Source organism: Dipodomys spectabilis, unplaced genomic scaffold (genome assembly GCF_019054845.1).
Source record: "Dipodomys spectabilis isolate Male_0828 unplaced genomic scaffold, ASM1905484v1 ptg000477l, whole genome shotgun sequence".
In the NCBI taxonomy this organism is placed as follows: domain Eukaryota; kingdom Metazoa; phylum Chordata; class Mammalia; order Rodentia; family Heteromyidae; genus Dipodomys; species Dipodomys spectabilis.
In genome coordinates, this window is record NW_024871154.1 from 397,545 (window position 1) to 419,530 (window position 21,986).

The 21,986-nt window shown below is 48.3% G+C and overlaps 2 protein-coding genes and 1 pseudogene across 2 annotated transcripts; 2 read left to right on the forward strand and 1 right to left on the reverse strand.

Moving 5' to 3' along the window:
- Window positions 1-1,161: 1,161 nt before the first annotated feature.
- LOC122098391 (keratin, type II cuticular Hb1-like) lies at window positions 1,162-9,842 on the reverse strand. The gene is made up of 5 exons (XM_042668796.1): window positions 9,784-9,842; window positions 8,892-8,925; window positions 4,883-5,008; window positions 3,481-3,701; window positions 1,162-1,366 (listed from the first exon to the last, which is right to left on the reverse strand). The coding sequence occupies exons 1-5, from the start codon at window positions 9,840-9,842 to the stop codon at window positions 1,162-1,164; spliced, it is 645 nt and encodes a 214-aa protein (XP_042524730.1).
- Window positions 2,020-2,114, forward strand: LOC122098420 (annotated as a pseudogene).
- A 5,470-nt stretch (window positions 9,843-15,312) lies between the features above and the next one.
- LOC122098392 (keratin, type II cuticular Hb1-like) lies at window positions 15,313-21,296 on the forward strand. The gene is made up of 9 exons (XM_042668797.1): window positions 15,313-15,687; window positions 16,682-16,890; window positions 17,491-17,551; window positions 18,316-18,411; window positions 19,083-19,247; window positions 19,453-19,578; window positions 20,254-20,474; window positions 20,636-20,667; window positions 21,121-21,296. Exons 1-9 carry the CDS (start codon window positions 15,313-15,315, stop codon window positions 21,294-21,296), a joined length of 1,461 nt encoding a protein of 486 aa, XP_042524731.1.
- Window positions 21,297-21,986: the final 690 nt, after the last annotated feature.

Here is a 21,986-nt window from a genome sequence, read left to right on the forward strand (position 1 = left end):
ACCTGGATTCCTAGCTACTTGGGAGGCACAGATCAGGAGATTGGAGATTTAAAGCCAAAAGTTACAAGACCCCCATCTCAAACAATAGCTAGGCTCAGGGGGAGCATTTGCCATCCCAAGCAGGAGAGCAAAACAGGAGTATAGAAGTCTAGGCCTGCTTGGGCAAACAGTGATCCTATCTTAAAAATAACCAGAAAACCACAAGTGGTGCTGTGTCTCAAGTGGTAGAGCGCTTGCCTTGAGCTGAAGAGCTGAGGGACAGTGCCCAGGCCTCATGACTGACAAAAAAAAAAAAAAAAAAAAAACTACAGCAAAGAGGGCAGGAAGCATGTCTCAAGCAGTGGAGCGCCTTCTTAGCCCTGAGTTCAAACCTCAGTATAGCAATAATAATACATTATTATTATTATTATTATTTAGCAATAGCCAAGTACAGGTAGCTTGTCCTAGTAATCCTAGCAACTCAGAAGGCTGAGATCCTGAGGACTGTAGTTCAAAGCCAACACAGGAAAGTCCTTGAGACTCTTATCTCCAACTACTCACCCCCTATCCCTCCCCCCCCAGAAAAAACCTGGAAGTGAAGCTATGGCTCAGGTGGTAGAAAACGCTAGCCTTGAGCAAAACAACAACAAGAACAAGACAAACAAACACAAAAACCCAGGGCGTAGGCCTTGAGTTCAAGTTTCAGGATGAGCCCTGAAAAATTATTATTATAATTTATTCTAATAAATTATTATTGCCATTATTATTGTGGATGAGAGAATATGGATCTTGGTAATCTGCCAGAAGAGCTGGCTGGAGACCCAAGGCCGCACTCTCCCCATCCTAAAGATCCTAGTTCTACACTAAGCAGTCACCAAAACCTTAAGACGACAGGGACCCACACATCCCTGGGGGCGTTTCCCTGTTACTGTTGCCTTCTTTGTCCCCCAATAGGCCATCCTGGTTTCTGCTGAGCTGGTCTGAAGTTAGGTTTCAAGCAGTCTGGCAGCTAGGTTACTGTAGATAGAACTCTTTATTGCAAGGGAGGGATCCTTGGAAACGAGGGGGGTGCAGGGGTGGGGGGTGCAGGGGTGGGGGGGGTGGGGTGCTGGCTCAGGGTGCCCTTAGCTATCTCCCACTGCGGTGGGGGCAAGAGGGAGAGGTGAGGTGGTGAGGTGAAGGTCAGTATAGGGGTCCAGAGGGCGGATGAGACAGGAAGCACAAGTCTTTGGAACAGAAGCCAGCTTCTTCAGTCTTCTCCAGAGTGCAGCGGGAAGAGTTCAGCATCCCCGGAATCCACTGCAGCCTAAGCCCGCCACACAGCCCGGGCAGCCGCAGAGCGCGCAGCCGCGGCTGGGGGCGCTCGTGTTCAGGGCACTCGAACCCACTGTGGGCACCAGCAGGCAGGTGGCACCCGAGGCTGAGCTGGGCAGGCATTCAGGAGGGCTGCCCAGGACTAGACAGAGAATAGGGAGGATGAGCAGGAAGCCCTCCTTCCCCCCTCAACTCCACCCAGGAAACTTGACAATGGCATAATGCAAGGGACCGGATCTACAGACACTCCCACCTGTAGACAGATTACACTCCTTCAAAGATCATGACAGACAGATAGACACACGCACTCCCAAGAAAAGAAACACCCTGTACCTACATCTCACACCCAACCCCACCATGCAAGCTGCACAAAGCCAGCAACCACAGACACACATCTCCCTTCTCAGGAGGATGCCTGGGGAAAAGAGGCGATGAGATAAAAGCTGGCCTCTACCTAAATTGTGTCCCTAGTACTTACCCACATCCCCTGCCTCAAATCTCCGGCCAAGCCTGCTAGGAGAAGAAGCAAACAAGTGAGTGAATCTACCTATTAAGTTTGATGTTCTTCATTTTACAATACACTTATGGGTTTCCCTGATTCCCAGGGGTTGGGGTGTGTGTGTGTTGTTTGTTTTTGTTGTTGTTGTTTAGTTAAACTCCTTCCAGAGCTTTAAACTCAGTGTCTCTCCTGCCTTGATTCAAAATGCCTCAAAATGACTCTTCTGAATGCTCGCTTTGGCAGCACATATACTAAAATTGGAACGATACAGAGAAGATTAGCATGGCCCCTGCACAAGGATGACATGCAAATTCATATTTTTAGGAGGAGGCAACAATGCTTGATAAGAAATGTACTCATTGGGGCTAGGAAGGTGGCTCAGTGGTAGAGCACTCACCTTGCATGCTTAAGGTCCTGGGGTTTGATTCCTCAGCACCACATAAGCAGAAAAAAAAGCCGGAAGTGGCGCTGTGGCTCAAGTGGTAGAGTACTAGCCTCGAGCTGAAGAGCTGAGGGATAGCACCCAGGTCAAGAGTCCAGGCCCCACGACCAGACCACCCCCCCAAAAAAAGAAATGTACTCATTACCTTGCTCATGTAATTGTAACCCCTCTGTACAGTATTTTCACAATAAAAAAAGAGAAAAAGAAAAAAAAATGACTCTCTGAGTGTGTGCTCGTGTGTGTGTGTGTGTGTGTGTGTGTGTGTGTGTGTGTGTTTGCCAATACTGGGCTTGAACTCAGGGCCGGAGCACAGTCCCTGAGCTTTTCCACTGAAGGCTGACACTCTACCACTTAAGCCACAGCTCCGCTTCTGGTTTTTTGGTGATTCATTGGAGATAAGAGTTTCATGGACTTTTCTAATTGGGCTAGCTTTGAACTGTGTGTTTGGGATCTCAGCCTCTCATGTAGCTAGGATTACATGAGTGAGCCACCAAGACCTGGCTTGTTGGCTCTTTTTGATTCCCCCTTTCTACATCTCCAAATTCTTTTCCTGAGTGTTGCCTTTTTGAAAGCAAAAGATCCATCCTTTCTTTGGCTTAACTTAAACCTGGGAGGCAAAGAGGGGAGAGAGTATTTGCAACTTTTAAAGGAGACCATAGAAAAGATGGCTCAATTAAATGAAGAATATTGTCCAAGCCCCGTCCCATCATTCTCTATCCATGTGTCCTTGGTCATTTATCCACCTGGTGACTTAAGTTTCCTCATCTATAACATGAGCTGAAGGGTTCCTCCCTCCCAGGCTTCAGAATAACTAAAGGAGGTAACAAATACAATGCACCTGCCACAGGGTGGGCATCCAGCCCTCTCCTTCCCACCTGGTGTACCCAGCTCCCTGGTAGCTCTTTGATCCCACTGTTGTCTGCAGGGAAAATTCAAACACATTGGCTTCCCCAGGGCTTGGGACCCCATGTCACATTGGGGGACCTTATTCCCACTGGCTAGACCCTTGGTCTCTGAGCTGTCTCAAAGGCAACCTTATCCCTGCTGTCTGATAGTGGGGATGGTGGCTTGGTGACTCTCCCTACCCCAGTTGCCCATTAATTAGGCCTTTTTTGTGTTCAAAGATCTGCAAGATGGTAGGAATGTGGCTGAAAGAGAGCTTGGACTCCTAGGTTATCTCTCCTAGCCCCTTACCTGCTACCCCACACTTCTCACCCAGCCATCAGGACCACTTTCCACCTCTCACCTGTTCTCCTCACCCTCCAGCAGCTTGCGGTAGGTGGCAATCTCAAAGTCCAGGCCCAGCTTGACAACCATCAACTCCTGGTACTCGCGCAGCTGTCTTGCCATGTCTTGCTTGGCCTTCTGCAGGGCAGCCTCCAGCCAAGCCAGCTTGCCCTTAGCACTGCCTGAAGCCCTCTCCTCCTGGAGAGCCACCAGGTCCTTGTTTTTCTCTAGTTCACAGATCTGGGAGTGAAGGAAAGAGCGAGGACAGAAGAGTATCTTTGGCCTTCGCTCCTTTCCCTCAAGGATCTAGACCTTTCCCAGAGGCCAGGTAGGCCAAAAAAGGGTTTGGAAATGGATTGAGCAGGCCTGTTCTGAAACATGTGTGTGTGTGTGTGTGTGTGTGTGTGTGTGTGTGTGTGTGTGTGTGTGTGTGCACATGTAAACCTCAGGCTGAAAGAATCTATCTGCTCTTTGCTACCTGGAATGGCTGAGGAACAGCCCTTTGTGTCTAGCATGGTGACACCTGCCATAGGAGCAAGGTTTAGGGAAGTTATCTAATGCTCCTTAACAATGTACATCTGGGGCTAGTATTTCATATGGAAATAAGCAGGAAGTATCACCACTATAAGACTCTAGAGTGGGTGATCTTGAGGAATAATAGTAATAGTAAACAGTTATCTCAGTGAGGTAGGCCTGCTATGTGGACAATCAGCAAAGCTGTGGCGGATGAGACACTGAGCCACCATGGGCCCACCTACTCGGTGTGGCTACTCGGCCACACTCAACCAGCCTGTCCCTCTCAAAAAAGTCATCACTCCTAGCCAGGAGCTCCTCCATCTAAGGAATGGCCCTTAAGTCTGAGATAATTGAAAGGTGAGAGCGGAAAGGGATGTGAGGAATAAACCACAGGGGTCTCCAGGGATAATAGATGATGCGAGAGGAAGAGACTGTCCATAAGAATCCTCTCCTTCTGCAGCCAGAAGCCTGAGTCACAAACACAAATGCCTGCAGGGCTCAAAATTAATACAGACTTAAAGAAAAATAAATAAGTGGTGGTGGCTTAGGCATATAATCCTAACTACTCAGGAGGCTGAGATCTGAGGATGACAGTCCGAAGCCAGTCCAGGCAAAAAAAACGTCCATGAGACTCATCTCTAACTAAGTACTAACCAAAAAACATGAAATAGAGGTATGGCTCAAGTGGTAGAGCATCAGCCTAGAGCAAACACAGCTAAGAAACAGCACCCAGACTCTGAGTTCAAGCCCCAGTACTAGCAAAAAAAATCTTTGATATTTAAAAGATAACACAAGCAAGCATACATAGTCATGTATATACGCATACATGTTAGTTACTTACTCTCACATAAAATCTTAAATACAGATACACATGAGCTACACAGTAGCCACATTCCTGAGCTCACCTGAGTCTTAGCCCCATCCTTCTCTACTGTCAGCTGCTGGATGGCCTGGTTAAGCCTGTTCAGATCCTCCTTGCCGTGTCTCAGGCTCTGCCTGTGTTTCTGCATGGTTGACTTTATCTCCTCACACTGGGACCACAGCAACAGAACATAGAAGTGGGCAGGGAGAGAAGATCAAAAGCAGTTTCAGTGACCACCCCAGCTACCTGCTGTCCCAGGCAGGTCATCTTGCTTTTCTGAGCATTCTTTTCTCCATGTGTGAAATGTGATCTTTCCTGTCTCCCAGAGTTATTGGGGAGGATGTAATGTACTTGGCCAGCCAGGCCTGAACAAGCCAAAAGGGAGCCTGCAGTCAAACTCACCAGGCAACCATCTGCTAAAGGGATCTTTAGCACTGAGGCCACAGAAAGGGTTGTCCCAGGAACAGCATCATTTAGTCTCTATGAGATCAGCTCTAGGTGGTGACTGGAGTTGTACAAAAAGCATTTAATAAAATCCAGTGGAGCTAGATATGGTGGCTTGCGCCTATAATCTCATCTATTCTGGGAACAGGGGTTCTTAAGATTACAGTTTGAGGTCAACCTGGACTAAAAGCAAGAACCCATCTCAACCACAAAGCTGAGCATAATGGCAAGTATCTGTGATTCCAGCTATGCAGGTGTATAAGTCAGAGGATCAAGATCCAAGGCAATCACCAGACCCAAAAAAAAAAAAAAATGCAAGACCCTAGCTGAAAAATAACTAAAGCAAAAAAAAAAAAAAAAGCTAGGGTGTGGTTCAAGTGGTAGAACACCTGTCAGGCAAGTGAAAAGCCCTGAGTTCAAATCCAAGTACCACCCTGACCCTACCCCTAAGCCACCAGGAATATGAGGAAACACCCTTGATTAATATTATGAGTAGGAACCCAGGGATGGATCCAATGCCAGTCCATCTCCAAGCTCAAAGCCACGAATGGCAACTGCTATCCTCAGGGGTGAGATGATGTCAGTAGACCTCCTGCCTCTATAGGTAACTCTCAGGAGCTGAGGCCAAGCAGACTCTTAGAGGGATCCATTCAGCAGATCTGGGTAGGACCCAAGTCCCCTCACCCCTGGGTGACCAAAGGTGGCCAACTCTCACCATGATGAAAGAAGCTATAGCCTCCTTCAAGCCCAACTCGAGCCCAAAATGCTCCCAGAATTCTCGCTTCTAAAGCCTCTCCTTTCTGGGGGCTTTGTGACCTCACCTAATTACAGCTGTAATGTTCCGATTGGAGAACAGGAAAGGCGTAAAGCAATACCGTGAACCCAGAGGGGAAGACAGAAGTGTATGGGCTGACACGGGAAAGTGAAGACAAGGGGAAGAAGGGGAAGATTTTTTCAGGCCAGAGTTTGGGCTTATGGTGGGGCAATGGGGAGACACAGCATATGCTTGAGCAGAAAAATGGCTTGCTGTGAAAGATCATTGAGGAAAAGCATCCTGGGTGATGGACTGGAGAATGAGAAATGGGCTAGGGAGATCATCTCCCAGTCAGTATGAAAGCTGAGGTAAGGCTTTAGTGTTAGAGGAGTGAGCAGGGACTAGCGAACAGAAGCTGCCATCAGCATTAGCCTTTGGTTTTATTAATTTCTTATGCATGCAAAAGAGCATCTATAGCATACACTTAATGATTGAAATAACAATAATAATTTCTTTAGCCAGGAGGCAGTGGGTCATACCTATAATCATACTTATGAAAGATCTGCGACCTGAGTATCATGGTTTAAATGCATCTCGTGCCAAAAAAAAAAATCTATGAGATCTCCAATTGGCCACCAAAAGCTGGCTCAAGTGGTAGAGCAATAGCCTTGAGTAAAAATCCTAAAGACAATGCTCAGGCCCTGAATTCATGCCCCAGTATTGGCACACACACACACACACACACACACACACACACACACACACACACACACACACACACTAAATCTTTGTGTTCCCAGTGGTAATTTCAAAGCTCCATGGGGTCCCTTGCTGATCCCACCACCATATATTTCTTAGCCCTTCCATCTCCAAGTAACCACTATCTTAGTTTCTTATACTAAACATTCTCTTGCCTTTATGTTTTGTCATGCATAGATCTCTAAACCAGTGTCTAATTTTGCCTACTTCAATCTCTGTGCAATAGAATCACACTAGTTTTATGCTTCCATGACAACATTTAATTGTATATATGCTAGATTAATAAAAATTTTCTCATAAGTCTTTTTTTGGGGGGGGGGCAGGGGTCCAGTCGTGGGGCCTGAACTCTGGGCCTGGGCGCTGTCCCTCAACTCTTCAGCTCAAGGCTAGCATTCTACCACTTGGGCCACAGCACCACTTTCGGCTTTTTTTTTCTGCTTATATGGTGCTGAGGAATCAAACCCAGGGCCTCATGCATGCAAGGCAAGCGCTCTACCACTGAGCCACCTTCCCAGCCCTCTCATAAGTCTTTGATGTGCTATTTTTTTCTTCAGTATTTTTTCCTATTCTTTGGACTGGAAAATTTCTATGCATCTGTCTTCAAGATTCCTGGCTGTATTGTAATGGGAAGAGCAGAGCAAAGGTAGCTGTCAGGCCATTAGAAGTAAAGCCCCACCTCCAAAGATCCAGCCTAGGGGAAGACAAGAACTTGGAGACATCTCTCAGACTGGGCTCCCATCACTGCCTTCGGATGGACTATTCAAGCATTTGACATGGGAAAGCAACCCACACCTCATTCCCTTACATAAACTTCTAGCTACTTCCTCCTTCCCCCCCTCCTTCCATCTCCCCAATTTTATTTCCATCTCACACACCCAAAGAATGAAGACTACTTACTTACTTATTATCTGCTCGAGCCTGTGCATAATAAATCAATAAATCTTAGAATTTATTTCCTACTGTATTATTTCATCAGAAGAACCAAGGATTGCTTCCAGGCCATGTACATATGCATGCTCACATGCATACACACACATGTGCGCACACACACACACACACACACACACACACACACACACACCAGGGGAGAGCACAAGGATAGGCTCACCGTACCACAGTGACGGTCAGGCACAGATAAACTGGACATGAGTCAGACAAAAAGCCGCAAGAGCAACTGCAAACAGGTTTTCAGTGTGAGGGCCCCCCAGTAACAGGTTAGACAGCTAGTCATAAGACTTCTGCCGGATAAAGGAAACATTCCATATAAGGAAGACTGTGAACACTCAGTCAGGTACAATGGAACCAAGTTCACCTGGAGGCTCTCAAAACACCTGTCTCTGACACCTTTAATCTACTATGTAAATCCATTCTTTAAATGTTTCATTATTATAATTTTTATTGCTAGAATTTCTACTTTATTATTTTTCTATAATTCTCACTTGTTTTCTCATTAAGATCATATATGCCAACTGGGCACTGGTGGTTCATGCCTACTATTAATTCTAGCTACTCTGGAGGTGGAGATCTGAGGATCATGATTTGGAGCCAGCCCAGACAGGAAAGTCCCCGAGACTCTTATGTAATGAACAAGCAAAAAGTCAGAAGTGGAGCTGTAGCTCAAGTGGTAGAACACTAGCCTTGAGAAAAAAAACAAAACTCAGGGACAGTGTCCAGGCCCTGAGTTCAAGTCCCAGGACTAGTACAGTGCTTTTCTGCTCATACAAGGAAAGCTAATGTCCACAGGCTGTGGGCATTGGTCTCAGGTCTCCCTTGCCTACATAGGCACAGTTAACTCCTGGAAACACAAAAAGACTGTTGAGTTCCTACTCACCATTTTCCCATTCCCATTCTTAGCCCTGCACAGCAAGTTAAAGGAATAGGTACAGAAGTTGGGGGTCAGAGAAATTCACTCTCCCTTTAACTCCAGCAGGACAAAACTATGTGACCTTGATGCATTCTTCCATCTCTTTGAGCCTTTCCCTGAAGGTAGTTCTAAAGAATTCTTTCCCCATGGATCTAGTGGGACAGAGAAAAATGGCCTGACATGGGAACCAGCCAGGTTCCCAGACCAAGTGTTCCCATGCTTACCACTTACCTGCTTGGTTGTGACCACATTCTGGGCTGGGGTCCTGCACAAAAGGAAAGAGATTTGGAACAAGAGAAACTATTCAGTGACTTATTAGTAACAGCCAATCTGGTGTGTCAGATCCCTCTCCCAGGATATCTGAAACATCACTCTCCACTCGTTTCGGTGTCCTCTAACTTGAGCAGATGTTACATATTGAAAGATTTTGCTCTTATTAACCATGTAATATAATAAACTAATTTTCCTGAGCCTAGATCCAGGGAAGTGGTGATTATGAACCGTGGAGTCACATGGAGAGTTTTGTAATCTTTGTATCCTCAGCATCTAACACAATAATGGAACAGAATTAGTTCCCAGAAGTAGTTAAGGGATGGAAGATGGAGGATGGATGGATGACAGAGAGATGGAGTTGTAATCCTAAGAAGTTCACAATGAGATGGGGAGAGGCTCTTAGGTGACATTTTAGTATGTCTGCTGTCTTGTCTTCTGAAACCTTGGCAGAATTCTTCTGAGTGTACTTAGCAAGTCAAGCTCAGCCAATGCCTATGAACTGTATTTTGTGAGGTAAGTAAGGAGTAGAAGGGCAGCTGGGTTATCATGCTCCCTTTGGGGGGTGTCATAACCTTTCTGTCACTCAGTTTAGGCTATCTATGACCAAAGACAAAAATAGCCATCTTCATTCTGGGAAAAGCACCCTGGCACTTTTGAGAAACACAGGCTACCAGAGACTCCCTCAGGCAGAGCCTAATAAGGTCCAAGTTCAAATCCAAGGTCATCTGGAACATTTGGCCCCTGACATGGCCTGGAGGATATATATTCACTCTTAGGAAAATCAGCCACACAACCAAACAGTTATTTGTTCAGCTCTTCCTCCTGCAAGCCTCATGAACTTGGTGATCACGTGTAAGCAACTGGCTTGAAAGCTCCAAATAGCTGGGTCTCCAAGCTGCCCACCTCCATGCCTTCAAGACTGCCTGTCTCCTACCAAACAGTCTCCCCCTCAGTTTGGCCAAAAACCATGGACTTATTCTTTACCTGGGCTCTGTTGGACTGGATGCCCTTCAAGATAGATTGCCCCATAAATGATGAGCCTGGCCAGCCTACAGAGCCTGAACTCAGGGGTTAGTGGAGAACATTCTTGTGCAGGAGGCCACAGCCCCAGACCTGTAAGAGCAGCAGAGGCCATTGGGAGCTCTGAGATGGTTACCAGGGCAGGTGCTCAGGGCCACTCACAGGCAGTGGAGAGAAAATAGCAACAGTAATAAAAAGCAGTTAGCTGGGCACTGATGGCTCATGCCTGTAACCCTAACTATTCAGGAGGCTGAGATGTGAGGATCATAGTTCAAACCCAGCCAAAGCAGGAAAGTCCATGAGACTCTTATCTCCAATTAACAGCAAAATCGGAAGTGGTGCTATGGCTCAAAGTGGCAGAGCATTAGCCTTGGGCAAAAAAGCTCAGGGATAGTTCCCAGGTCCTAAGTTCAAGCCCCACGACCAACAACAACAGCAGCAACAATAATAATAAATAAAAGCTGCTACATTGTTTTGGTTATTTACCTTACAGCAGGTATTGCATTGCTTTTCACATATACCTCACTCTGCTTGCAATATCTTTGTGCTGGTTTGATCACCTCAGTTCTAGTTACAGAGAAAACTAAGGCTTATGTGTACAATTTCACCTAGAGGTACCAGAGCTGAGATGAATCAAGGGCACACTTGAGGATGAGATGTATTTAAAGAATGGGTACACTGATGGTTAAGATGTTTCACAATGAAGTCTCTCTCTCTCTCTCTCTCTCTCTCTCTCTCTCTCACACACACACACACACACACACACACACTTTCTGTGCACTGCCCCACTCTGAATTCCCCTTCACATCTCTTAGCACAGCTCTCTACAGTTCTCAGCACTCAGTGCTCAGCTCGACACTTTATTCACTCCTACATCCCTCCTTACCCACTCTCTGGCCTCAGCCAGCTCCTTCCCCAGCCTTCATCTATCCCCTGTTTTTCTACCAAAGTAGATTGGGATTGCCACTCCTACATGTGCTCTGACCTCCTTCATTTGCTTGTCTTTGCCTACTCCATTTCCTCCTCCTGAATCATCCTCCCCTCTTTCTGTTCCTCACACCTTTCTCTGGCCCAACTCTGTTCTCATTCTCCAAAAATCCAGCCCTGGCCTGGTCCCTAGATTCCAGTGCTGCAGGCCCTTGTAGCTTTGTATGAAGCTTCTCCATGTAGTCTATGTAGGGGGTGGGGTGAACTATAATGTGAACCTGGTTCCTGATAGGCCCTCGGGTGATTTGTACTTTGTGCCCCAAGTTGGTTCTTCGAAGTCAAGAAGAGATATAAGGACCAAGGCAGGCCATTAGTGCCACACCCATAGACTGGTGGCTGCAGATGAAAGGGGCAGAGACCCTTTCTATCTAGAAGATCTGGTTACTGGTTAAGAATGGCAAAGCCCAAGGGCTGCAGGCTTGGCTCAAGTGGCAGAGAACATGTTGAGAAAGTATGAGGACCTAAGTTCAAACCCCCGTATCTACAAAAAGCTACGTGCTGGTGACTTACGCCTGTAATCCTAGCTACTCAGGAGGCTGAGATCTGAGGATCACAGTTCAAAGCCAGCCTGGGCAGAAAAGTCTGTGAGACTCTTACATCCAATTAACCACAAAAAGCCAGAAGTGGAGCTGTGGCTCAAGTGGTAAAGCACTAACCTTGAGCACAAAAGTTTAGGGCAGCACCCAGCCCCAGAGTTCAAGTACCAGGATTGACAAAAAAAAAGAATGGCAAAACCCTACTCTTCCCAGCACCTGTCACTAGCAGCCCTCTTAGGGAAAAGTCTGCCTTCTTCTCTTTCTCCTATTTCTCCTCCTTCTGCATGTCTTCCTCCTCCTCCTCCTCTTCCTCCTCCTCCTCCTTTTTCTTCTTCCTTTTCCTATGCTTTCTCTTCTTTGTGTGTGTGTGTGTTGTGTATGTGTGCATACTGGAGCTTGAACTAAGGACCAGAATGCTATCCCTTAGCTTTCTGGCTCAAGGCTGGTACTGCATCATTTGAACCACAGCTTCATTTTTAGCTTTCTAGTGGTTTATTGGAGACAAAGAGTCTCATGGAGTATTCTGATTGGGCTAAAGATCTAAAGATCTCAGCCTCCTGAGTGGCTAGGATTACAGGCACAAGCCACCAGTGCCTAATGCTTCCTCTCATCTCTCTCCCTTGAATCTCCAGAGTAATAAAGGAGCTATCAGAGAGCATGGTTTTATGAAACTGGATCTGATTAATTCTAGTGTTCTGGGATCCCACTGAGTTCTACATGCCAACTCTTTCAACTTCATCCCCTTTAGGTTGTGTTCTTAGTGGCACAATTCAGCCTGCAGCTGTCCCATCTCTTTGGACTTTTAATGCACTTTATTTTCCATGTAGATGAAGATGGATTATTAACATCCTCATTGCCTGAGACAGCACAGAAAGCCTACTTCATCTACTCACCCATGCCCAGATAGGGTCCAAGCCACAAGCACATAAGTGACTATAAATCTAATTTAAATCCTATAAGGTAAGTCTCCCTCCATTAGTGGGGGAGACCCAGGGGAAGATTCTTTCAACACTATTATTCTCCAAAAAGAAGGCTCAGGCGTGATTCAGTGGTAGAGCAAGATTTTAGCATGCAGAAGTCCCTGGGTTCCATCTCAGCACCAAAAAAGGAAAAATAGAGTAGAAATGGTCTTACAGCCAAGCCTTAGTCACATAATCACAGCTGGTGACCCATGCTGAGGCTTTGGAAGGGAGCCTGTGACATGAGCTGTTGAACTCTGTCTTCTAGAGAGAACTGTGGCTGGGCTTAAACTGCTACAAAATAGACCAGGGCTGGATCAAAGGAAATTAAACCCAGGAGAGTGTGGAAAAGAGCAAAGGAGGCCATCGGACACTCCACGGAAATGAGGTACTAGGCAGCCTGCAGCCACGGATGGCCCTGATGACCTTGCAGTTGCAAGATTTAATTGCTGCATGCACAATAACTCATCTTTTTTAAAAGCAAAGGAAGCTCAAGGTGACAGGCAAGCTTCTCTTTAATGCAGGTTGCTGAGTACACACTATAGTTTCTTCTGCCAATAATGGGCACATAATTAGCCTCCTTTATAATGGCATCCATTGAGGGGAACGTTTAGGATCAGGCTGACTTCTCTGAGAGTCCCAAACCCAAAAAAGCCCATGCAAAATACTCAGCCTCATTCAGACCCCAAAGACACAGACCTGGGAGAGACCAGTATGGAGGAGGGCTGGAATTTCCTTTCAGATAATAAGATCTTCAGTCACTGGAACACTCTGAGCTAACTTCCTGGTCAGATAAATGGACACAATAATACCAACCTCACTAGGAAGACTGCTCTGGCAGTTAGCTATTGGAGATTATATATTAAAAAACCTTCCACATAGCCGGTCGCCGGTGGCTCACGCCTGTAAGCCTAGCTACTCAGGGGGCTGAGATCTGAAGATCATGGTTCAAAGCCAGCCCAGGCAGGAAACTCCGTGAGACTCTTATCTCCAATAAACCACTAGAAGACTGGAAGTTGCACTATGGCTCAAGTGGTAGAGCATTTGCCTTGAGCTGAAGAGCACAGGGAAAGTGCTCAGGTGAACATATGTATATATACCTGTATACATAATTGTACATATGGATAAACATAGAATATGAGTCTAAATAAGAAACTAAGAAGGAAAAGGGTAAAGGAAAGATAAAGGGGAATAGTTTTGAGATCCACCGCAACTATATATTTTTTTCCAGTACTGAGTCTTGAACTTAGGGCTTGGGCACTGTCCCTGAGCTTCTTTTGCTCAAGGCTAGCACTCTACCATTTAAGCCACAGTGCCACTTCCAGCTCTTTCTGTTTATGTGGTACTGAAAAATTGAACCCAGGGCTCCATGCATGCTAGTCAAACACTCTACCACTAAGCCATATTCCCAGCCCACTGCAACTATATTTAAAAACAACATAAAGAACTTCAATGGCCAGGCACCAGTAGCATTCCTGTAATCCTAGCTACTCAGGAGCCTGAGCTCTGAGGATCCTTGTTTGAAATCAGCAAGAAAATCTTGGGACTCTTATCTCCAACCATCCACCAAACACTCAGAAATAGAGGTTTGGCTCAAGTGGTTGAACACTAGCCTTGAGCAAAAAAGCTAAGGGACAGCATCCAGGTTCCAAGTTCAAGTCTCAGTAACAATACATACACGCACACACACATACATACCCACAGAGGAGGGGAATAACAAAAGCTATTGATCTGCATTGCGGGGAGAGAGAAAGCAGAAAGAATCTCTATTGGCAGAGATGAGTACAATGAGTTAACATGGGTGAAGGAGAATGAATATGATCCAAATAGATTGTTAAAGGCAAGTGTCACAATAAAACAATGAAATCTGTTGACATTGTATTAGAAAGGGGGAAGGTAGTAAGGGAGAAGTACAGAGAGGGGGTTGATTGGAATATACTGTATACAGGTATAGAAATCTCAATGAAAATCCTCTCTTGCATAACTCATGTATGCTAATTTTGAAGAGGCCAGCCTTCCACACAGCGCTAGACACACTGTTGGCACTCCATCAACCAACATAAGCCCCTTCCCTGCCCTCATCTTTGTGCAGGAGTGAATAGCAATCCTTGTGAGGTGTAAGGAGGGGGTAGGGGGGAAGAGGAAAGGAAGAAAACCTTACGAGGAGAGGAGGTAGAAGCCGAGTTCCCAGAAGGAGTAAAAGAGAAAGTTTGGGCCCCAAGGGATACAGGAAGAGTGACAGATTAACGATAGTAGAATAAACAGAGCAAATAAATACACAAGCAAACATTTGTGGAGCTCTTAGTAAATGCCAAGTAGAGCCTAAATGCTTGGTGGGGTGGGGGGGGGGGTGGCATGATCTCATTAGATCCTTCCAAGGAGACTCAGGTGGGTGCCATTACTATACCTGCTTCTGGTGAGCCTATGCTTCAAGGTCATGACCCCCACGACTCGGGAGGCTCCTCGCCCACACCGTGTAGATATGCACTGCACACCGAGGCCCAGGCTGGCGGCCCTGCAGGCCTAGAGCCCCAGGTAGTAGCCAGGGAGAGCCCTGGGTGGAAGTCAGGTGTGGTGGGCCAGGCCCCCCCCATCCCACCCCACCCCGCCCGCAGTGCACCGGCCCCGGGCAGCTGACCAGGCGCTTCTCAGGCCCCATAAAGCAAGGGCGGGAGGCCAACGCTGTTTTATGGGGGCAGCCCGGCCCGCTTTGATTCCCAGGCTCCGCCAGGCGCGCTGGGGCCGAGCCCTCCAAGCTCGTAAACGCCTGGGCGGCGAACTCCCTCCCCGGACCCCAGGGCAGGGGGGAGGGGGCCGCCATATAAGGCACAGCGCGCCGGCTTTGGGGTCCAGCCTATCCCGTCCTCATCGCCAGCCATGACCTGCTTCTCCTCCCGCCTCGGTGCCCCTAGCGGGACCCGCGCCTTCAGCTGCGCCTCGGCCTGCGGACCTCGGCCAGGCCGCTGCTGCATCACCGCCGCCCCCTACCGCGGCATCTCCTGCTACCGCGGCCTCTCCAGCAGCCACAGCGTCTGCGGGGGCTTCCGCTCTGGCTCCTATGGGCGCAGCTTCGGCTACCGCTCAGGGGGCGTCTGCGGGCCCAGCCCCCCATGCATCACCACCGTGTCTGTCAACGAGAGCCTCCTGACGCCCCTCAACCTGGAGATCGACCCCAATGCGCAGTGCGTGAAGCATGAGGAGAAGGAGCAGATCAAGGGTCTCAATAGCAGGTTTGCTGCCTTCATCGACAAGGTGGGTGTCCTGGATCAAGCAGCACCTTGGGGAGATGTGGGGCTGGAGGGGCGGAGGGAGGGAAGCAGGGAACCTCAAGCTGGTCTTTTTAGAAAAAGGAAGAAAGAAAGAAAGAAGAAAGAAAGAAAGAGAAAGAAAGAAAGAAAGAAAGAAAGAAAGAAAGAAAGAAAGAAAGAAAGAAAGAAAGAAAGAAAGAAAGAGCTGTTCTATGATGATTGGGTAGTCCTTGCCCCATGATACTAAGTAGCATTGAAAAATCTGATGTTCCTGGCTGTGTCTGTCCTGCAAAAAGAGGTGGAGAAAAATCTCACAGGGTCCTAATGCCTTCAGTGTTTCTCTAATATTCCTTTCTTTCCCGCTGTGCGTGTGTGTGTGTGTGTGTGTGTGTGTGTGTGTGCATGCTTGAACTCAGGGCTTGGGCCTTCTCCTTTAGCTTTTTTTTTTTTTTTGCTCACACCTAGAGCCCTACCACTTGAGCCACAGCTCCTCCTCAGGCTTTTAGGTGGTTTATTGGGGATAAGAGCTGTCCAGGCTGACTTCCAGCAATGGTCCTGGAATCTCAGCCTCTTGAGTAGCTCCAGAGATGTATGCCAGTGTCTGATACACATGTAGGCCCCTTAGGACTTTATCTCCCTCTACCTCAAGCCTCTCCAGCTTTGACCAGAGCCTCATCTGTCTGTCCTCATAGCTACAAAGTCCTTCCCACCCTGACCATTCAGCCACTCTACTTTGCAGTCGCTTTTCCAGGACTGAAGATCACCATCCTCCATTCCCTCTCCCCTCTCATCCTTGCCCAATTGGCAGACCCTCATTCAGGCCTGAACAAGCCTCTATGAACCAAGGGCTCACCCACTGCATCTTCAGCTAGGAGAGCCCCATTGGAGCCGTGATGCCCATTAGGCCTTAGCCCTTCCTGCTGCTACTTCTGCCTGTTCAATAAGCAGGGTGAAGGATGGTGGCTTCTCCCACAGACCTGCCCCCTCTCTCATCCCAGGTGCGCTTCCTGGAGCAGCAGAACAAGCTGCTGGAGACCAAGTGGCAGTTCTACCAGAACCGCAAGTGCTGCGAGAGCAACCTGGAGCCTCTGTTCGAGGGCTACATCGAGACGCTGAGGAGGGAGGCTGAACTTGTGGAGGCCGACAGTGGGAGGCTGGCTGCAGAGCTCAATAATGTGCAGGAGGTGATGGAGGGCTACAAGAAGAAGTGAGTGCTGTGGGGGAGGGAAGGTTTGTAGAAATGAAATGGGTCTTAGTCAAAGCCAGATAGATTTGGGGTAGAGCATAGGAGGAACTTTCCAGCAGAAAGAAGACAGTGACCGTGACCCCCTGGGGGCAGGAAGCAATTTCTTTCCTGGGCCTTGAGTTTAAAGACTGTGGAAATTCTGAGATGCTCCAGCTACTTTATCATATGTTTATCTCATTATTCATCAAATATTTCATTGAACATCTTTTGGTCTTGGGTGCTCAATTAGGTCCTGAATGGATGAAAAGAAAGGAAGGAAGGGAAAGGGTGGGTGACAGAACCAGGGAAAGACTTTGACCCCTAGACCCCCGCAAAAAACAAAACAAACAAACAAAAACAGAAGGATGTTGATAAGGTCATCAGTGAGAACCCCAGAGGCAGGAAGTACTTCAGGGGACTTGGTTGGTTTCTGTGCCCAGGGGACAGGGACAGCAAGGCCCCTTCCAGTTCAGGCTGTTTGATTCTATGACTGCCTGCAAAAAGTCCAGCTCCCAGGGTGTTTGGGCTTTTATTCATTTTTTATTTCTTTTCAAATCTAAGCTTTGTATTCTTTGTCCCCAGATATGAAGAGGAAGTGGCACTAAGGGCCACTGCTGAGAATGAATTTGTGGCCCTAAAGAAGGTGAGTGACCCTTGGTTGCTCATCCTCTGATCAGAACTTAGGGCAAAGGCAAACAGGGGCGCTTGGCAATTCAGACTCACTCTGCTCCACTGCACCTCGCCCTGTCCCCAGAAGGGTGGCTTCTGGCATCAGAGTCCACTGCCAGCCTCAAGCAGAGCAATGTCTTCCCACATCCATCTGGCCAATAGCTGCCCATCTCTCTCAGTCCTGTGCTTGGCAGAAAATGATAGACTGAACACCTGAAAACTAGATGAGGAAGTGTGCACACTAATACCAGGGACTGGATGCACCCTGTGGATGGCCACAGTTGGAAACACTAGTGGAGCACCTATCTACCACGTGTGAGACCCTGAGTCTGAATTCTAGTGCTAGAAAGAAAGATTGAGAGAAAGATGGGGGGAGAGGGAACAGAAAGAAAGAAAGAAGAAAAAGGGAAGGGAAGGAAAGGGAAGGGCCTATTTCACACTGGATCTTGAGTTGAGGGGATAGTACCAGGTATAGATTTAGAGGAATCATCCCAGTGGTACTAAAGGAAGAGCTTGGAAACCCCAGGATTCTCCTTCCTCCCCATATCCCCATATCTGTTCCTGACCCCACCAGCTATGTAATAAGCATTGCCTACACCATGCCATCAGGTCCAGGGATGACCATCTAAGGATGGTTTTCAGGAGGGTTTCCCATGTAATGGCTTCCACACACACACAGGGGAAGACATGCGAATGTGTGCCTCTTAGTGAGGCTTCCCACCCATCTTCCCCTTTTAGGATGTGGACTGTGCCTACCTGCGCAAGTCTGACATGGAGGCCAACTCAGAGGCGCTGACCCAGGAGCTCGACTTCCTGCGGCGACTGTATGAGGAGGTGAGGGGCCACAGCGCAAAGAGTGGCAAGGAGGATGTTAACTAGTGGGAGGAGGGATCACCATTTGTCTCGTGAACCCCATGGTGGAGTGGGGTGCAGAGCAGTTGAAAGACCTGAGGCAGGTTCTTGGGAAATGAAAGAGCATATGCAGGCAAGCTGGAATGTCTGGTTATGATAGTAACACCCATCACAACTTGGTAAAACCAGGTCCTGGGCTCTAAGGATCAGGTTAAAGGTCTTGAGTGAAATCAGGCAGTTGGCCTTAAACATGAATTTTCTCTACTTCCTCCTCTCAGTCCTGGGACTCTAAACCCAATGGCATTGATGTCTCAAGGTTGAAAGGAACAACTATGGGGGGGGGGAGAAGGGTTGGGGTTGGGGGGTGAGGGGGGAGGCTGGGAAGGGATGTGAAGGGTAAACAAAGGAGGAGGCTGCAATGCTTGGTAAGAAATGTACGCATTATCCTGCCCATGTAATTGTAACCCCTCTGTACAGTATGTTCACAAATAAAATAAAATTAAATTAAAAAAAAAAAGAAAGGAACAACTATGAGCATGTTGGGTGGGGGGGGGTAAAGCAGGGGAAGGAACAGACAGAGACTACGAGTTGATGCAGTTGATAGTAGGCCTCTACATTAAAAAGCACCTCTACTTGCCCACCTCCTCCTGCAGGAGATCCGTGTCCTCCATGCCCACATCTCAGACACCTCAGTCATTGTCAAGATGGACAACAGCAGGGACCTCAACATGGACTGCATTGTGGCTGAAATCAAGGCTCAGTATGATGACATCGCCACCCGCAGCAGGGCTGAGGCTGAGTCCTGGTACCGCAGCAAGGTAACTGTTCCAGAAAGCTGCCTTCTAGACAGTGAGAAGGAGCAGGTGCCTCCTAGAAAAGGTGGGATGGGAAGGAAAGGTGGGATTGGAAGGGAGGGGCCAACAGCTCTTAGGCAGGGTTCAGGTCAGGGCTGCCATGTGTGGCTGGTTGGGCAGGTTGAGCACTGTCTAATGTCAGCCCATGGGCACCCCTGTTTCTCTCCAGTGTGAGGAGATCAAGGCCACAGTGATCCGACATGGGGAGACCCTGCGCCGCACCAGGGAGGAAATGAATGAGCTGAACCGCATGATCCAGAGGCTGACGGCTGAGATTGAGAATGCCAAGTGCCAGGTATGGGGCAGCTGTGCCCTGTGCAGGAAGAGAATGGGGTCAGCAAACAGCAAAGAATTTAAGTTCAGTTCCTTGTCAATGTGTGGGAAGAGGAGCAAACAGCAAAGAGTCTTGCTATAAGAAATGTTCTCATTCTGTCTGAAAAGAGAGGGGGGAGGATGGTGAGAGAAAATGAGGTGACCAGGGATTTCCTGGTCCCAAGGGCTGAAGGATAGAGGAATTAGCTCTGGTTTGAAAGGTTCAAAAAAGCTGGGCTGCTACTTGCAGGCCATGCAATTTCAGTAAGCCATGGACCTCTCTGGCCCTGCATTCTACTCAGCAATCACTCACTTAGACATCAACAGTGCTAGTAAAGGAATACAGCAGGCTTCATGCAAGGACACTGGGTTAGGCCAGGGAAGGATCTGCGAGCCAGTTCGAAAACACCAAGGGCAGAGCTAACCAGAGTCAAAGGAGACAGGTAACCCAGAAGGAAATTGAGATCTAGTGTGGCCAGATCCTCTGATTTTTCACAAGAAGCTATGAATCTGGATTGTTACAGGAAATGTTCAAAAGAGAAGGCACTGAGCTAACATTCCCGGGAACGTAGCTTTCCTGGAAGCTCTGTCCTGATGCCAAGACTTCTTACTCTGAGAATGAAGCAGAGGACCTCAGTAACCCTCCCCTTCCTTCCAGAACACCAAGCTGGAGGCTGCAGTGACCCAGTCTGAACAGCAGGGTGAGGCAGCCCTCACTGATGCCCGCTGCAAGCTGGCGGAGCTGGAGGGTGCTCTGCAGAAGGCCAAGCAGGACATGGCCTGCCTGCTGAAGGAGTACCAGGAGGTGATGAACTCCAAGCTGGGCCTGGACATCGAGATCGCCACCTACAGGCGCCTGCTGGAAGGCGAGGAGCACAGGTGAGGCTCTTCACTTTCCCAAGGAGAGAGGAGCCAGGAGCATATTTGCATGTTGTTTGCATCTGATTTGCATCAGCATCATGTAGAGGGGAATTTGCCAGTGAAAGGATCTTCTCAGTATTGCCTGGCCCGACTAATACTGGTCTCTTTGTTCTCCCCAGGTTGTGTGAGGGTGTTGGTGCCGTGAATGTCTGTAAGTAAAATAACACTGTAGCTTCTGAAATAAGAGCTCTGGGTTCCCAAGGGCAAATGTTTCCTAAAGGGTGAAATAGTAAATAGTTTAAGCTTGTGGGTCATGCAGTCTTTGTCTCAACTACTCAGTACTGTCCTTATAAGGTGAAAGCTGTGACAGCCTTAGGCCAAGATAGGTCTGCTTGGATTTCAGTACAACTTAGTCTACAAAACAGGAGGCCAGCTGGTGGCCATGATTTGCAGAGACTAAGATGAAGGAGGCGGTGATAACTTAAGTTGCTGTTGCTGCCTAGGGAGACTTGGGCTAACTATTAGACTATCGTAAGGTGTACAGGAGAGGGAAAGGGGAGTAGAAGCTGAGGGGAGAAGCCCAGAGCAAGAGGTGGTTTTGATTCCCAGGTACTGGCCGCCAGTGACCATCTGTCTGGGGCTAAGACGTGTCTTCTTCCTGCAGGTGTCAGCAGCTCCCGGGGCGGGGTCGTGTGCGGTGACCTCTGTGTGTCTGGCTCCAGGCCTGTGACAGGCAGCGTGTGCAGTGCCCCATGCACTGGGAACCTGGCAGTGAGCACAGGCATGTGTGCACCCTGTGGCCAGGGCTGTGGCAGTAGCCGTTCTGTGCGGTTTGCATAATGCCACCCCACAACCCTGCCACCCCCACAACCCAGTCTCTGCACTTTGGCTACTCCATGAACCACAGTTCCTGCCTCTACTGTGTTCCTGTAGCCCCAAAGGCTCCCTGGACTTGAGGAAGAAGGGCTGGAGTCACCAGTGGCCTGACTGCCATGCACCTCCATCTCATCCCCATTAGCGCTTGTCCCTTCATCTCTTCCAGGGCTGGGCTCCTGGACCATAAGTCTGGTGTGGCTCAGCCACTCCCAAGTGTGTAAATGACTGCTTTCTTTGCTGCTTTGGGCAAAGACCCAATCCCAGGAGGCTTGGGCCCCTCTCGCTTAGGAGGGACAAAAATGGGTCCCAGGGTCCTGTGGGTCTGCATCTTCCACCTTCCCAACCATGCTATGGTGGTGACAGGCTGCCTTTTGCTCTCCAAAAGGCCAAAGTTCCAGCTGCCTGGGCTTCCTTTCCTCTCTTCTGCCTGGTTTTCTCATTACCAATAAAGCTCATGGTCATATATGATGTGTATTCTGATCACCTCCTTCTGGCCCTGCCTACTTCTTGTCAAGTAGAAGTCTTGCCAGCCCAGAACTGTTTATAGACCTGGAGGAAGGGCTGTCACTGGATATCCTGCGCTTGCTGTACACATGCTCCATCCTGAAGGGCAGAGGGGGTGAGTTGCAGCCCCCAAGCCCTGACACACAGCCT

Coding starts and splice junctions, on each gene's coding strand:
- LOC122098391 (XM_042668796.1), bottom strand. CDS start 9,842: ATGGAGGTGGGCAGCTTGGAGACCCAGCTATTTGGAGCTTTCAAGCCA. Junction 8,926..9,783: donor TTCAAGCCAGTTGCTTACAC/GTGATCACCAAG, acceptor CCTTTTGTGCAG/GACCCCAGCCCAGAATGTGG. Junction 3,702..4,882: donor AGGATGGGGCTAAGACTCAG/GTGAGCTCAGGA, acceptor CTTCACTCCCAG/ATCTGTGAACTAGAGAAAAA.
- LOC122098392 (XM_042668797.1), top strand. CDS start 15,313: ATGACCTGCTTCTCCTCCCGCCTCGGTGCCCCTAGCGGGACCCGCGCC. Junction 18,412..19,082: donor TGCGGCGACTGTATGAGGAG/GTGAGGGGCCAC, acceptor CTCCTCCTGCAG/GAGATCCGTGTCCTCCATGC. Junction 20,475..20,635: donor CTGGAAGGCGAGGAGCACAG/GTGAGGCTCTTC, acceptor TGTTCTCCCCAG/GTTGTGTGAGGGTGTTGGTG.